The sequence below is a fragment of the Hesperophylax consimilis genome, chromosome 20 (assembly GCF_061612785.1).
Source record: "Hesperophylax consimilis isolate HC1 chromosome 20, BYU_Hcon_1.0, whole genome shotgun sequence".
NCBI classification, from domain to species: domain Eukaryota; kingdom Metazoa; phylum Arthropoda; class Insecta; order Trichoptera; family Limnephilidae; genus Hesperophylax; species Hesperophylax consimilis.
Genome location: NC_142855.1, coordinates 10,595,788 through 10,614,234, shown reverse-complemented (window position 1 = coordinate 10,614,234; position 18,447 = coordinate 10,595,788). Strand labels below are relative to the sequence as shown.

At 33.5% G+C, this 18,447-nt stretch overlaps 1 protein-coding gene across 1 annotated transcript in view; it reads right to left on the bottom strand.

Moving 5' to 3' along the window:
- LOC149414064 (Kv channel-interacting protein 4) overlaps positions 1-18,025 on the bottom strand; it is a 51,280-nt gene extending 33,255 nt beyond the window's left edge. The window contains exon 1 of the mRNA XM_089643974.1: positions 17,310-18,025. Within this exon, the coding sequence (XP_089500100.1) occupies positions 17,310-17,465 (156 nt within the window). The 5' untranslated portion in view covers positions 17,466-18,025. The remainder of the gene's footprint in view (positions 1-17,309) is intronic.
- Positions 18,026-18,447: the final 422 nt, after the last annotated feature.

The window sequence follows — 18,447 nt, the reverse complement described above, 5'->3', positions numbered from 1 at the left end:
ATAATAACATAATATATATATTACCAAAATTGTATACACAAGAAATGAAAACCCACTGAGGCACTGCCTGAGTGTGGGTAATATAAAACCATTACTATATTTCAAGTACCTTAAGTATAATATATATAAGTAGAAAAAGTTTTTTTTTTGTTTATAGTTATTATAAAAGTAAAGAGAAAACATTATGTACAATAGTTTATAAAGTTTCAGCAAGTGAGTTGTAGAAAAGATCAATAAATTTATAAAAAAGCGTTTCAATATCTGCGTCATTCAGCCATAATTTTACCTCCTTAACATATTCTATTGTTTTATTTATCATTTGAGTTTGTAGTGGTAGAAGGTTAAATGTACGAGGACCAATGAAACTGCTATGTGTCTGCATTAATTTAGTATTTGTTTGGGGGGTGTAAAATATATTATTTGTTCTTTTGCTCATTCTGTTTTCATTTATTTTGAAATAATTTTTGTTTTTAAATAAATATTTCATTGTTTGTAATATAAAAATTTTACGAATGCTAAATAATTTAGATGCTTTGTATAATAGGTCGGTCGAGAATGTTTTATTTTTGTTATATATGACTTTAATTATGTGTTTTTGAATTATTTGTAGGGGCTTAATAAATGTATCAGGTGCGTGGTGCACAATTGAACACAAGATCCTCTGCTTTGCCGAAGCATCGCTCTGATCACTGAGCTAATTCAGTGACTACAGTCATTTTTAAGTGTATTTTAAATAATACTTATTCAATTCCCAGATGTGACCGAAAAACAATACTCCTTTCAAATATAAATACACAACACAAGAAATAACAACACATAAATTAGAAACTATTGAACCCAGTGTCGAAAACAAATCCAATAAGCAACTACAACATATAGGCACAAAGCTTCCTAGCATTTACAACATACAACATTTAGGCAAAAAGCTTCCCAGTATCTACAACATACAATATTTAGGCAAAAGGCTTCCTAGCAACTACAACATACAACATTTGAGCAAAAAGCTTCCTTTATTATGGTACTTAACTCTACCAAAAAATCCTACTCTCATTCAAATAATATTTTAACTTTTAAATCTCAAATAAAAAACTGTATGTAAAACATAGGAAGATCAGAAATAGATAATATACTGACACCAAATAGAGACTGAAACTGAAACCACTCAACTGAACAAAACATAGAGAGATCAGAAATAGATAATATACTGATACCAAATACTAATACATACTACTAAATTTTCCTGTCTAATCAGTTATTTTTATATTTTCCTCTATAATCTGTTATTATTGACTTTTCATATCTAAACTGTTATTTTTATCTTTTCCTGTCTAATCTGTTATTATTGAATTTTCCTGTATAAACTGTAATTATTGACTTTCCTGTCTAAACTGTTATTATTATCTTTTCCTGCCTAAACTGTTATTATTATCTTTTCCTGTCTATTCTGTTATAATTGACTTTTCCTGTTTAAAATTTTATTATTATCTTTTCCTGTTTAAACTGTTATTATTATCTTTACCTGTCTAATCTGTTATTATTGACTTTTCCTGTCTAAACTGTTATTATTATCTTTTCCTGCCTAATCTTTTATTATTGACTTTTTCCTGTCTAAAGTGTTATTATTATCTTTTCCTGAATAATCTGTTATTATTGACTTTTCCTGCCTAAACTGTTATTATTATCTTTTCCTGTCTAACCTGTTTCACATTTTTCGTTTAAGTTGGTTAATATTGTCTTCAATGATGATATATAACGTGATCTTATAACATTTTATTATTTTTTATGTCCAAATAATTTTACTGTCCAAAGAAGCGAAGTTCGCAGTCCACAATGGAGTGCTGGTACCTATCCTGATGTATGGAAGTGAGGCATAAAACTGGCAGATGAAGGATGAAAGTAGATTGAATGCTGTTGAAATAAGATCCCTGAGGCGTTAGTGTGGTAAAACAATGTATGATCGTATGAGAAATGTGGAGATCCGCAAAGAGTGCAAGGCTGATGTAAGGGTAGTAATTAGTAATATTAAGAGAGGGACGCTTAGATCGTTTGGGCATGTAGAGCGAATGAGCGAAGAAAGGAGTGTAAGGAGGATATATGATGCAAATGCGAATGGTAGCAGAAGTCGGGGACGCCAGAGGAAGACATGGCACGATCAAGTGAATCAGATACTTGAGTCGGGCCATAATAGAAGAGTGTGTATGAAACGATGTATGAATGGGAATGAGGCAAGAAGTGTGTGCCAAGACCGAGTTGTTTGGCGGTCCGTCCTCTCTGCCTACCCCTGCGGGGAAACGGCGTGATGGTTAGTTAGTTAATTTTTATGTAATTTTAAGAACATATGCAAGATACGTGACGTGTACCCGGCGTTGGTCGACTTTTCTCTACTTTCTATAAATATAATATGCATTTATTATATATACACGGTGTCCGGAAACTCGTAGTACAAGCGGGAAACTGGAGAATCTACACCACATGGGGAACCCAAAAAAACATAAAGTTTTTTGATTTAAGCATTTTCAAAAAAAAAAAAAAAATTTTTTTCGGCTATTTTAGGGTTAAAGTTTTTTCTGGTGTTTAGGGTTGAACAACAGATGTTTTAACCCTGCAGAGCAGAAATATTTTATGATTACACCGGGTTAAATGAAGGGTGATTTCAAAATAATGCTTCAAATCCGAGTTTCTTCATTTGTTTTACTTTCAAATAGTTTTAATTAGTTGGGTACTTTGATCTTCAGTAATAATTTATAAGAATTTGATTAAAAAAAAAAAAAAAAAAATCAACTTCAAACTCGATTTACTCGATAACGAAAGCTCAAATAAAAAAAATATATACTACAAAATCGACTCCAAATGTGATGTAGATTCACCAGTTTCCCGCTTGTACTACGAGTTTCCGGACACCCTGTATAAACCTTCCGGAAGAAATTCTCTAAATGATAGTGACAATCCTATCAAAATCCGTTGCGTGGTTTAGAAGAACTAAGCGCACAAACAGACGGACACGGAAAGCGACTTTTTTTATAGTATTTAATAATAATAAAAATTAATTAGATCTTGAAGACAGTCTTGCAATGAAAAAGTACTTCATTGCAAGACTGTCACTTGTGTGTAATATATATATCTCTGCCACACGACATCGGCAGCCGGAAGTGCCAGGGATTGGTGCCAACCGGATGTGGTAGGGGAGGGGAAGCGGATGCACATCCGGAACAGATGCGCGCGCATTTGCCAGCTTCCGGCATTTAAACAATGTCGGAGAAGGTATCTATTTATAGTCCGTATAGAAAGTCTAGAAAAATGGAGAACGCTGTGATCTTAAGAAATATCACTTATTAAATTAGATAGCCTTTTGCCTGATATTTTGTTAGGAAAACTTTCAATTTATTTGTTATAGGCCTGTAGTCCCATTTTTAACAGAAAAACTAATAATTTGACCAGATTTTTAATAAATAAACAGTATTTCATATCAGTAGGTTCCGTATCCGTGTACGCACGCCGGGAATTGAAACTGCGACCTCAGTATTCATAGTCGAGAGCCTTACCCTTCGATAAAGGAGGCTTGCATAGCCTTTATTAGACGTTAAATGAAATTGTCCAATGAAAAGCAGTTCTTTTAACAAACCTACATTTATTACGGAGAAAAACGAGTATTCCGAATATCTTCAAATTATTGGTAATCCGGTTAAAACGGGATTACAGGCCGTTTCCTGGTAAACTTTTAGTAAATTCCTAACACATTGGAACACGTATTATAAGGATTTTTATGAACACGTGTTCCAACATCGTGATAATAGTCATTAATTAAAAGTTTTTCAGGAAACCTATTAATTCATCCGTGTAAGCCTCCAATCCCGCTTTTCACTAGATTAATTAAATCAGATAAATTATCAAAACTAAATTTATAGTCTCATTATCGTATGGTTAAAGATCACTCTTCAGAATAGTAAAGATGCTTCAAATGGCTTTAGCTGTATGATCTGCGTGTATGGATCTTCCCATAGAATTGTGGGATTGTTTGGTGATCCAAATATTTACCTAATCGGGGCTTAAATTACCAATACAAAATTGTGTTTATGAAATTCGAATTAGATGGAGATCTACGATGACAGGCGAGTGTAAGTGAGATGAAATGCTAGGCTATTTTTGGCTAAATATGCAAAAGTAAATGACAAAAAAGAATGGGTTGAAGGTGGAATACAAATATGTCCATAAACAATAATTGGCTAAACATGCAATACTAAATGACAAACAGGAATGGGTTGAAGGTGGAATACAAATATGTCCATAAACAATAATTGGCTAAACATGCAATACTAAATGACAAACAGGAATGGGTTGAAGGTGGAATACAAATATGTCCATAAACAATAATTGGCTATACATGCAATACTAAATGACAAACAGGAATGGGTTGAAGGTGGAATACCAATATGTCCATAAACAATAATTGGCTATACATGCAATACTAAATGACAAACAGGAATGGGTTGAAGGTGGAATACCAATATGTCCATAAACAATAATTGGCTATACATGCAATACTAAATGACAAACAGGAATGGGTTGAAGGTGGAATACCAATATGTCCATAAACAATAATTGGCTAAACATGCAATACTAAATGACAAACAGGAATGGGTTGAAGGTGGAATACAAATATGTCCCTAAACAATAATTGGCTAAATATGCAATACTAAATGTCAAACAGGAATGGGTTGAAGGTGGAATACAAATATGTCTAAGACAATAATTGGCGAAATATGCAATAGTAAATGACAAACAGGAATGGGTTGAAGGTGGAATACAAATATGTTTAAGACAATAATTGGCTAAATATGCAATAATAAATGACAAACAGGAATGGGTTGAAGGTGGAATACAAATTTATCCATAAACAATTTAATATATTATATCCATACCCGAAGAAAATGATTACCCTCAGGGCCTATATCATCTCTGAGGATGCTGTCAGGAGGTTCTTTTTGAGGAGAGAAAGGAGTGAACATGGGTCTTAAAGAGACTTAAAGAAACCTATGTTGTAGGAGGGAGGAAACACAGAGGCCGGTAAATTGTTTCACAGCCGAGCTGTTGAACTCGGGAACGAGTCGCAGAAGCGACTTGTTCTCATGTGACAAATTTCAATCGTGTACATACGTTGGGCGCGCGTTTAGCGTGTTTCTCGAGCACCTTCCATTGTATTGCCGGTAAAACAAGGTCAGAATACCTACCTGATGCCTGTGCTTTAAAGATTGCATTCCGCTTGATAAGATTGGGGAATCTATCTAACAAAAAAGAGTCAAGGGTTTATTTCAGGTATTTTGGGGGTCAGACCAGAGATGGCTGCCACATCCAACAGTGGAGCGCACTTGGGATTAGTACAGGATCAGCAGTTGTGTACTATCTGCATTACAGTACACCCAGCTTCTGTTAGGCTAACTTGACTCTGGCCTTCAACGGAGCCCCCGATGAGACCCTGATTTGGTACGTACAATATTGCCTGTCTTTATAAAATGAGTTTATGAATGTTATAGCCCCACTGGCTCCGGGAGGTCGGCATTTGTGTGCGGTATTCAAACAAATAAAACAATTCCAGCCTTGTGGAATTTATCGGTACAAACTTGGCACCATAACGCCAGAATGATAAATGGCCGCATTTTGGCCAGAAAACCAAAAACACTTTGCATTCAGCCAATTTGCCAAGAAATAAGGCAGATTAAAATGCGTTTTGTATTGCGGAGAGATGTGGAAATTAAATTAAATAAATTGGCGACTAAATCAAAAAGTTTGTTGGCTTTTATAATTCCCACAATTAGGCGAAGCGAAGTAATACAAAATCAGATGTTTTTGGTTTAAAAATGTGATCGCTTATAAACATAGATGATGCTTATAAATAGAACACTTGATATACGAGTAATCGTATGTATTTTTATTAACACCTTTTTGGCAAATTGCGTTTTTTATAAAATGATCAGAATTTTTTTTTAAATTTGTGCTTAAACTTCACAAAATAAAGCAAAACACGCTTTTTGGCGATGTGTTTTAATTGCATAAAGCAAAACACGCTTTTTGGCGATGTTTTTTAATTGCATAAAGCAAAACACGATTTTTGGCGATGTTTTTTCATTGCATAAAGCAAAACACGCTTTTTTGCGATGTTTTTTTTATTGCTTTAAGAAAAAAACACTTTTTTGCGATGTTTTTTTATTGCATAAAGCAAAACACGCGTTTTGGCAATGTTTTTTTTTATTGCATAAAGAAAAAAAAACGCTTTTTGGTTAAGTTTTTTATTTGCATAAATCAAAACAGGCGGCTGGTGTTAAGCGGGAATTTCAACCTTATCGCCATTTACATGAAGACTGTTATTGTTAGTGGCCTGATTCATGACGTGGCGCGTTTTACAATTTAATAAAATTCAACAAAAATATAATATGAAATAAATTATTATAAAACCGAAGTGAATTGAAACAAAATAAATTAATAGAGAAAGTAATGAAAAAAATCACCTCAGTTTTTTTTTAAATATTTTAGTGTGCATTGTGTGTTACGTGTATATATTTTATTATTTTAAGGCGATGCACTACGTAGTAATGCAAAATCACGTGTTTTAGATGCTTTAATTAAATACTGCGAGTAGAATACATCTTGGCCATTGAAATAATCGAGTATTTTTTAGATAAGTCTTTTTACAAGCCCAGAAAAAAATAATGTATAAGGTATCTTACGAACCCATTTTCGGTTATGGTTTTATTGTATAATATGGAAAATTAAGTTATTTATAAAATGATCGTAAAAACATTAAAATATTTGTGCCTGAAGATCCACAAAATAAAATAAACGAAACTTTTTGGCCATGATTTTTCTTGCATAAATCAAGAAAGGTGGATTGTGTTAAGCGGGAATTTAAGCCTTATCGCCATCTACGTAAGGTGTGTTATTGATAGCGGCTCAATTCAAAATGTTACATGACGTAGTGCATCGCCTTAAGTTATAAATGTTATGATGTAGGGTAATTAAAATGACAAATAAAATTAAAAGAAAATGTTCAAATAGAATTGACGGAAGTTATCACGAAGCTTGTAGCGACTTAGATAACAAATTTCATATTTCTTTCTCATATTTACGTTCTTCACTCCCTCTGTTTATAGGTGGGGTGGATCGATACCCCCTGCAAGCGGGGGCTAGAAATGAGGGTAGGTTCTAGCCCCCAAGTGGGGAGGTTTATGGGAGGTTTATGGGAGGTTGTGTGAGGTATTTAACTACCCAAGCGCTTAGGTCACGGATTTCAAGGGGTCCCGATGGAAAAATGAATGACAAAATTTGACTATAGACTTCCTATAAGAACTCATCATGTCAATTAACCTATTCTAATCTAAATCAATAATCCTTTATACTCATAAATACAAAAGAATAATGATTGGATTATTTGTATAGCGCTGTTTTCGTGAGAAAATCACCTTTAGGGCGTGTAACAACTTAATTTATGCATTTAATTCATTCCTATCACGTAGACTTTGGCTTATAACTAAGTTTTATAGCTAGTGACTTATAACTAGTGGCTTATAACAAAGATGAATGTCGAGTGATTTACATCTAACTGATTTTTTTATTTAATTTAATATTATAGAAACAAACAGTACATGATTTACAGAGATGAAACAAAATATACAGGAATAAGATATTTCATGTTGGGTACCTATGATGTGTTTCCTTGTAATGTCTGCTAAAGTGGTATGTTTATTCCTTAATTACCAGGTGACGTGTGTAGTTTATAGGTGTGTGTGTGACGTGTTTAATGTATGTGTGAGAGTTTGTGTGTGTCTGTATGTATGCGCAGTGAATAGTTTAAATTATTGACATGATGCCACGTTTGAATTTGGGCAGTGAATCCGAAAAATGTCAATGTTAGAGTTAAGACAAATATTATTTAGACTGTGAAGAGCTCGGTTAATTATAATTATATATATAAAACCATACATATTTTTATGACCGAGTGGGTATTTACACAATTCCGCTATAATATAACTTACAACTACGGCTTAAAGAAGAGATTTAAGACTAACATACATATTATTTACGTTTACAAATAATATAGATTGTTATGATTTCTGCCCGTGGTGTCAGTGAGTAATTTCAAACATAGTTTACGCATAGTAAATGGTTGTTAGATTAATGTGGGTAGTCAAGGAGAAAAATCCCCTGGACTGAGCAATGAAATACAGGATTTTCCAATAAGAGGTGTTATTTTGAATAGACCGCTATTTCGGTAGATGTTACTTTTGAAGCTGTCATTTTTTGAAATTTGACAAGTAGAAACTACGCCATTGATAAAAATGGAACGATACACGCTTCAACAACGCATTGAAATTATTAAAATTCACTTGAGTGAATCAAATGCAAATCTTCTTGAGTGATGAGACTCATTTCCACCTCGGTGGCTTCGTCAACAAACAAAATTGTCGCATCTGGGGCTCGGAAAACCCAAGAGTTATTGTTGAAAAGCCTATCTATCCTCAACGTGTGACTGTTTGGTGCGGTTTATGGTCCGGCGGAGTCATTGGACCTTACTTTTTCGAAAATGAGGCTGGAGCAACAGTTACGGTGAATGGATTGCGCTATCGCGAGATGATTAGTGATTTTTCATGGCCAGAATTGGATGGTATTAATCTGGACAACGTTTACTTTCAACAAGGCGGCGCTATGTGCCACACAAGCAACGAAACCATTGATCTTTTACGATTGAATATCAAAATACCACCTCTTTTTGGAAAACCCTGTAAAACTGGATACGGTTATTATTCTGGATACGACAATTTGAAAAGGTGAGTCTTTAGTTTTGCTCTTAACTCAGATGAGCTGTCGATCTTTCGCAAATATGAAGGGAATTAGTGTTTGTTGCAAGCTGTTGGGCCAGCTACTGCAGAAGGCTGGTCTCCAAAATTAGTATTGGGATTGCGCTTAGGTACTGAGAGTCCACCTATAGCTGTTGAAGATGCTGATCAAAGGGTTACTTTCCTGATATTAACATCGTTTGGAATGCACAGTTCCGACAAGTAGGATAGCGCCATATCATGTACGGCTTTGAAAGCCATCCAGCAGAGTTTGAATTGGATTCTTTCAGGGCACTTAAGCCAATGAAGGTTCCACAGATGTTGTGAGTTGTGGGAATATTTGGAAACACCGGTTATCAGCCTTGCTGAGCATTGAAAACTGACTGATGTCTGACAGTGTATATTTTAGGGAGACTTGCATATATGCAGAGATGTGCAAAATGGGTACCCAAAACCATTTGAAATGCAAAATGGAAATGGGTCAAAACTTTTCCATTTAAAAATGCAAAATGAAAAATGGGTTTTAGAAAAGCATTTCAAATGCAAAATACCTATTTTCAAAATGCATTGAAAATGCAAAATGGTTTCTAAGGTCAAACAATTAAAATAATTATAGAATTTTTAAACAATTTTGTCATTTAATAATGGACATCAATGTAGAACAAACATATTACATGATGATAAATCCAAAAACACCACGACTACAGATTATGAAACCACGAAAAAATTGCGCGGGACTAATGTTGCCAACGTAAAAACATAGAAACTGGTATCTAATATTTAATATTACAGCGTCATGGCCCCATGTTCAGTACCTATTTGAATCAGTATTTTTTTGTAATGGTATCACTCAATTGCCAGGGCTCCTACCAGGGAGCAACTTGACAAATGTAAATTATCTCTCATAGCGAGGTTGAGGACCGACTGATATTTGGGGCTTATGAAAAAGATGAGTGAAGATAGTAGGAAGAATGTTGCAAAAAAGCATTTAAGATGGAAAATGCATTGAGAAAAGCATTTAAAATGCAAAATGCAAAATGGTTTTTAGAAAAGCATTTAAAATGCAAAATGGAAAATACCCATTTTGCATTTTGCATTTCCATTTGAAATGGATTTATTTGAAATAAAGCACATCTCTGCATATATGCCATTGCAATAGTCGAGTCATGATAACAAAGGAAATAACATCTAACACGTAGATTGGAAAAACTAAAGTATTTACAAATAATTGACAAAAAAGTCTCCTGCTTTCGTTACATTTTCACTTATTTAACTAGAAATAACTAACACATTACACAACAATATTATTCACTTTCATTGTTTTGTCGATTGAGCATAAAAGTAAACATCGTTTTTTTTAATGTACCTACACTTTTTATTTTTAATATTGTCTGGAAGGATTGCTGCTCATAGTGAGTATGCATGGTGTTTAAATATATTTTATCGTGTTGCCGTGTAAAGTGTGTGTGTACATGGGGGGTTTCAATAAGTCCTGTATTTTTATATATGTTTATTTTGTATATAAGGAGACATGTATTATATTCATATATTTTTTTTAATGTTAGTAGTATTAAACTTAAATCTCAAATAAAAGACTGGACACAAAACATAAGGAGATCAGAAATTAAAAACATACTGACACCAAATACAGACTGAAACCGAAACCATTCAACTTCACTAAAAACATCATGTTTATAATATTTTCATATTGTTCATGCTCACCACGGAAGATCACAGTGATGATATTGTTACCTCCATTTGTTAAGAAAAATAAGGTTTTAATAAAACCTTTATAATAAATTTCGCTGAGGAATCTGGTAAGGAAATGGCTTTATTGAGGTAGTCGGATTACATAGAGTAGCCAGAGTTGTCACAGTTTTGCTGACGTTGAAAGACGAGTCGTCACGGTAGTTGATCTGCATCACGATCAGAGATGTGCAAAATGGGTACCCAAAACCATTTGAAATGCAAAATGGAAATGGGTCAAAACTTTTCCATTTGAAAATGCAACATGCAAAATGGTTTTTAGTAAAGCATTTCAAATGCAAAATGCAAAATACCTGTTTTCAAAATGCATTGAAAATGCAAAATGGTTTCTCAGGTCAAACAATTAAAATAATTATAGAATTTTTAAACAATTTTGTCATTTAATAATGGACATCAATGTAGAACAAACATATTACATGATGGTAAATCCAAAAACACCACAACCACAGATTATGAAACCACAAAAAATTTGCGCGGGACTAATGTTGCCAACGTAAAAACATAGAAACTGCTATCTAACATTTAATATTACAGCGTCATGGCCCCATGTTCAGTGTTTGAATCAGTATTTTTTGTAATGGTATCACTCAATTGCCAGGGCTCCTACCAGGGAGCAACTTGACAAATGTAAATTATCTCTCATAGCGAGGTTGAGGACCGACTGATATTTGGGGCTTATGAAAAAAAGATGAGTGGAGATAGTAGGAAGAATGTTGCAAAAAAGCATTTAAAATGGAAAATGCATTGAGAAAAGCATTTAAAATGCAAAATGCAAAATGGTTTTTAGAAAAGCATTTAAAATATAAAATGGAAAATACCCATTTTGCATTTTGCATTTCCATTTGAAATGGTTTATCTCTGATCACGATGGGATGCATATAGGTCCGTTGTCCATGATCACGGTGATGAATCGGTGTATCGACACGGCGTCAGTGAAGACCGAACTTGCAGTTGACGTTCATCACTAGTGAAGACCACGGGTCTTCCTGGAACTCCATTTTAAAGTAAACCAAAGGTACAGTGTGCCTGGTTGGCTGATGATTGTGAGCCAGAACCGCGGGCGAAGCCGGATACGCTTGTAGGTACCTACAGACCGTCCGGTAAAGGCGAAGCGCCCGTCAATAGTTTCAGCTTGGTACTTGAACGAGACTAGGTACCGCGACTACATAAATACTACGCTGCTCTCGAAGATCTCGGGCTCTCAATGTACTTACGCCGTTCTCGATGTAAGTTCCATGTATTGATGTTCTAGATCTTTCGAAGGAGTACCAGGTATTATTCTAGTAGCTGCCGCTACAATTATTATAATTATCTCTTTCCCCTCCCTAGTACCTTCAGCATCAAAACAATTCCCAATTGGGGATGCCATCGTCTCAATGGCTGGAACGGTTGGAACCAGAAAAAAATTTAAAGGTATAAAAAAAAATTAAACATCAAAAAGAAAAATTATCTGGAAAAAAGCCTCATTTAAAAAGATTTAAAAAAAAATTCAGCGATATGAAAATACAATAAAAAATTTGATGCTTCATAAATTCAATTTTCTTCGAAAAAAATATTAAAAACATGATCATACAAGTGGGCCATTACAAGTGGCCGCACTGGGCTTAGCGGCAATCAAGCTGCAACCCCACTGGGTTTTATTAATAGCTGTATGACAGCATTTTCCCCGCGTTTTGAATTAACAACCAAAATTACAACCGACTCCAGTCCAAAGGGAAAAAAATGATGATGGTTTTATTTCACTTAACAAAAAGATGAGATTTTACACGAGTGAATGTTTTCGATTATCAATGTGATTTGGCAGTATCAATTATTACTTTTAAATTTGCATTCATTTTTTTTCATATTTAGATCGGTATACAAGTGTAAAACTGATAAATCTATATCACACAGAGAACTCAAAAAAACAATAAACGGCTGCTATCCCCCATACCGACTTTTGGATTGGGTCACATTAGTCGTATTCCTGTTAAAAATGGGACTGCAGGCTTTTAACGAATGAGTTATTAGTTATTAAATATTTCCTAACCATCTATCAGTAAACACGAATGTGTAATGATGATGTCAGAATAGATGTTCATAAAATTCAAAACAAATATCACGTGTTCCGATATATTCTGAATGTACTAATGTTTTAGTAGGATATGGCGTGCCATTACAATTTTAACATACAGGATTTTAATAAATCAGCAATACTCATTTTTACCCATGTGTGATGAAGATTTTCACCAGTTTTCCGCTTTTCTACCTATGGCATCTACGTAGGCATATTTGCCACAAGTTTTCGGTCACCATGCATGGCATCTACGTAAGTATATTTGCCACTAGTTTTCGGAAACATGTATGGCATCTACGTAGGTATAATTACCACTAGTTTTCGGATACCATGTATGGCATCTTCGTAGGTATAATTGCCACTAGTTTTCGGATACCATGTATGGCATCTTCGTAGGTATAATTGCCACAAGTTTTCGGTCACCATGCATGGCATCTACGTAGGTATAATTACCACTAGTTTTCGGATACCATGTATGGCATCTTCGTAGGTATAATTGCCACTAGTTTTCGGATACCATGTATGGCATCTTCGTAGGTATAATTGCCACAAGTTTTCGGTCACCATGCATGGCATCTACGTAGGTATAATTGCCACTAGTTTTAGGCCACCATGTATGGCATCCATACCGATACCTGTCTACCATTCTGGTATATAGGCTAGTTAGCATCTTACAATCGATACGGATGGTTATACATTATTTAGTCGACAATATCAAATCGACGCAGGACAAATTATAATATCGACCTCTGTGAGAAAATGTACATATTGTGTTGTTCTATAAAATGGAGAATCATTTTCTCAACTAGGTAATTATCTTGTTTAGAAATGTTGATAATCGAGTTCCATCTGCAGCCAGTGAGACTGTCATCCCCAATTGGAACATGTTGTAAGGCTGAAGGTGGTGAGGAGGGGAAGGAGATGGGTAGAGTAAGGTGGGGATTCGTAAAACTGAAAATATTCATAAAATATTTGCCTTTCAAAAAAAATATAATTTTTTTAGTTGACAAATTAGGAAGACGTAAACACCTTTAGTAAACATGAAAAATCACGAAATCTTTCAAAAATATAATCAAAAGAAATACACTTTTTAAATATATATAATTATTCAATAAAATACAAGAATTTTCTGATTTTAGGTAGGTACCTACTCTAAAGCCTGTCTTAATTATTTTTCACTCAATCAGTACCAATTATGAATGTGACACTTATTCAAAGCAAATTAGAGTTCATTGAACATGAAATAAATTTACACAGCTCAAAATCACAGGCATTCGAAATTAGTATGTTTTTATAATATATGTGATAATAACTAATAACTTACTTGTTTTTTAGCAAAATGACGCTTTTGTAAATTGTAGCATCTTACCCGAGAATGTGTTAATATATTTATAAAAATTATATATATCTATAACGTGTAGTTTCTTCAGAATAGCTACTTATATTAAGAGAAATGTTTATTTTCCTCTAATGATAAAAAAATATGTAATTAAGTTATATGGAAATGTACTTGAGTTTTAGTATTTTTTCCAACTAAATAAACGTTTACTATACCTACTCTACTATACCTACTCTAAGTTATATGGAAATGTACTTGAGTTTTAGTATATTTTTCAACTAAATAAACGTTTACTATACCTACTCTACTATACCTACTCTAAGTTATATGGAAATGTACTTGAGTTTTAGTATATTTTTCAACTAAATAAACGTTTACTATACCTACTCTACTATACCTACTCTAAGTTATATGGAAATGTACTTGAGTTTTAGTATATTTTCCAACTAAATAAACGTTTACTATACCTACTCTACTATACCTACTCTAAGTTATATGGAAATGTACTTGAGTTTTAGTATATTTTCCAACTAAATAAACGTTTACTATACCTACTCTACTATACCTACTCTAAGTTATATGGAAATGTACTTGAGTTTTAGTATATTTTCGAACTAAATAAACGTTTACTATACCTACTCTACTATACCTACTCTAAGTTATATGGAAATGTACTTGAGTTTTAGTATATTTTCCAACTAAATAAACGTTTACTATACCTACTCTACTATACCTACTCTAAGTTATATGGAAATGTACTTGAGTTTTAGTATATTTTCCAACTAAATAAACGTTTACTATACCTACTCTACTATACCTACTCTAAGTTATATGGAAATGTACTTGAGTTTTAGTATATTTTCCAACTAAATAAACGTTTACTATACCTACTCTACTTTGAATTTTTCACAGATAAAATAAACATGTTTACAAGTGACAAAACGACAAGTTCGAATAATATTACGACGAAAGAAGATTCTAATAACGAGGGTTTGCTCGACGCTCACATTTTAATTATTTCTGATGAACGTATTTCTAAAATCTCAAATATTTCTCGGATGTAAGTTATTTATATGTACGATTAATAAAAACAGGACCTTACTGTTCAAATATTTTATGTAAAACGGTTTGAAAATTTAATAAAACGTTTTTCAACTACAAAATACCATACGGCAGAACAGATATTCTAGCACAACATAGCATGACAAGAGGAATGGTGCTATTGAATGAAATCTCAGAAGCACTAGATATATATAATTCTTCTTTAAATAGCCTAAAGTTTTTTTTTGTATAATAATTATCTTCATAGGTGTTAAGATTGTCAAATTGAGAATTGTACAGTAATTGGATAATCTATCTGTTGTGCAATAAATAAAAAAATAAAAAAAATAAAAAAATAAAAAATAAACGATAATCACCAGATTGTTTTTATACACGATTCCTCTAGAAACATTGGAGATTTTAGTAATACGTTCATCAGAAATATCGATTTTCTAGGGCTGCTAGGGCAAATTCGACCGTAAGTCCGTCCATTACGCCAGGCCTCGCGCTGAATATTGTTTTTACATGACTTCTTCACTTATGTCGTTAAGAAATCAACTTTATTTTAGAGATTTGATAGGGCAAATTGAACCTTGGGTCTGTGCAATACACCAGGGCCGCGCGTCGCATATTATTGTGCACGGCTGCTTTACTTACGTCGTAATGATTCTGGCTTTATTTTAGGGTACATTATTTTCTTGCCAAGCGAACACAATTTAAGTTAGCACTAGCTGAAGTGTACCAGGAGTTTCTCGAAGACATATAAATGGTTTGGGGTAATTGACGACTGGGTGCAATTTTAAGGTGAACATAATAATAATATTATTCCGGAAACTATAGAACATATCTTATCGGGATGTTCTATATTAGCACCGTCCGAATATACATTTAGGCACAATCAAGTTTTAAAAATAATTCCCCAAAGTTTGGTAATTAAACATAACTTGATTGACTGCCGTAATATAGTACCATATTATGAATACGAACCAAATTCATTTTTAGAAAACTAATTTTATAAAATATATTATGATAAAACTATACTAACAGACCGAACGATTAGTCATAATAGACCCGATATAGTTTTACATGACAAAATTAATCAAATAACTTATATCATTGATGTCGCTATTCCAAATTCCTGTAATATTCAAAAATCTGTTAATGAAAAAATAAGAAAATACACAGATTTAGGAAATGAGATAAAAAGAATTTGGCATTCTCAGACTATAAAAATATTACCTTTCGTTATTTCGGCTACTGGCATTATACCTAGCTCTCTCATTCAAAATTTAGGCGTATTAGATCTGTCAAAAAATTTATATATAAAGATGCAAAAGTCGGTCATTTTGAATACATGTAGGATAACGAAAGATTTTTTAAATATTTATGTTGATGGATCAGTAGGATTTATAGGCCCTGTTAGAAGTTCTACCGAGCCGAACCCTCTGATATGAAAATATCTGGAGTCGGTGAATTATTTTCCCATTTGATCTCTGGTGAGTTGACGTGTTGTTCTTGTATTGTTTTGTATTTATTTTGCTTATATAATGCACTTGCATAATTTTGATTGACTAGATGATCATTTGTGGAAAAGTGTGTGGAAGGGTTTAGTTTTTCCTATGGGGAAGATTTAACCCGAACATAAACGTATTCGTTTCACTTGATCGTGCCATGTCTTCCTCAGGCGTTTTCGACATATTAAACCATTCACTTCCAAGTCATACATTCTCCTTGCGCCTCTTTCTGCGTTAATAACTAACATTTTACCATAACAAATTATTTAATTCATGTTTTCCTCAGATATCCCCGACTTTTTCTACTATTCACTTCATGTAGTATCATTCACATTGTCACTGTTCAAAAAACTACATTATTTCGACTTCAATTCGACTTTTTATCCCATTCCAGTGCAGAGATAATGTGTAAAACCACTCTCTAAACACTCCTGGCACTAATAAGAACAAACTTTGAAATTGTCATCGAAATGGGATGAATAATTTAGGAACAAACGAAGAAACATTCATTTTTATGTTTACACTCGCTGAACCGCGTCACGCGTTGTTGTGGCTCAGTCTGTCTGTGCAGATAGATAAACAATAGCGCGTCTTGCTTTTGCGTCCAACAGATGTCGATGTTGTTACCTATATAATATAGGTATATGAAAACGCATGCGTATTCGATGCAAAGTTGTGTCAAAATTTGAAAGCAATCGGTGAATTTCTTTGGGTGAGTTGATAGGAAAAAAGGTTTATAGTAAAAGAGATGAAATTGTACTCACCGTTTTGAATCCCCGGTACATGATGCGGATCTCCTGCCTGGAGAATTTGGTCTGTCGGCAGAGGTCGTCAAGCGCTACCGGAATGGGTTTAGGGACCCTCACAGGGTCCAGTTCGTAGACTACCTCCTCCATGGGAGAATCTGGTGGGGTCGCCATTTCACTGCTTTTTGCTGGTGTCCTCCCTTAGACAAAACCAGGCTTTTTGGCTTTCAAAGTCCTTGAATTGTGCACGTCTTAACTTAACACTTTCTTGTGTTAAGTAGGTAGCCTTCGAAGTCCTTTGTTTTCAAGATTAGTCTGATTTTTAACCAAATCTAACCCAACCTTGGATTGAATAGCTTTAATTGTTCTGATATAACAGTTCTAAAATAACTTTGCCGGTTGATTGAATTACCTTTCTTGATCTTTCAATGGTTCGTCTGTCAGGTTTAAACACTTATATCACTGGATTGGTAAGTATTGCACCTAACTCGAGCCTTTGCTTTTTGTAATCTTTATCATTGGGATTATACAATTGAGTTGCCAGATGTTGTTAGATGTCCTTGTTAACTTTGTCCTTTGTCTTCAAAACGATTTTGTCAATAATTTTGCCAAACTGTACGTTTTCAATGCCGTTTTTGATTCACAGTTTTGCAGATATATCTGAAAAGTGTCTTTTAGAATTCACCCCTATTGGTTAGGTTATATCCGAGTATATATGTACGTTTTTTCTTTCTTTCAGAGATCTACTTTTTTTAATTTGGTTTAATTATATAGTTTGGCTTGACGAATAAATATAACCTGACCTAACTTATCACAAGTTTAACATTCTGTTGTTGTTTGTTTGTTTGTTTAATAACTCAACCACGTATTTTAAAACGTCCATTAAGACACAACCGGATTTTTCATTTGGATTAGTAATTAACTACTACACTTTAAATTATTTGGTTTTAAATGTAATTTTTATAAAATATTATAGTCTTTCACTAACTTAAGCTTTTAAAAAATCACTATTTAATTTATAACTGAATATCTTTAAATGTTTTCAAATTTAACTCGATATTGTTTAAGATGTTATATCCTCATTACCTTTATTTATTTAAAAACACACTTATTTATTTTTTACAAATTTTTCTTAATTTAACTTAACTAGAAATGT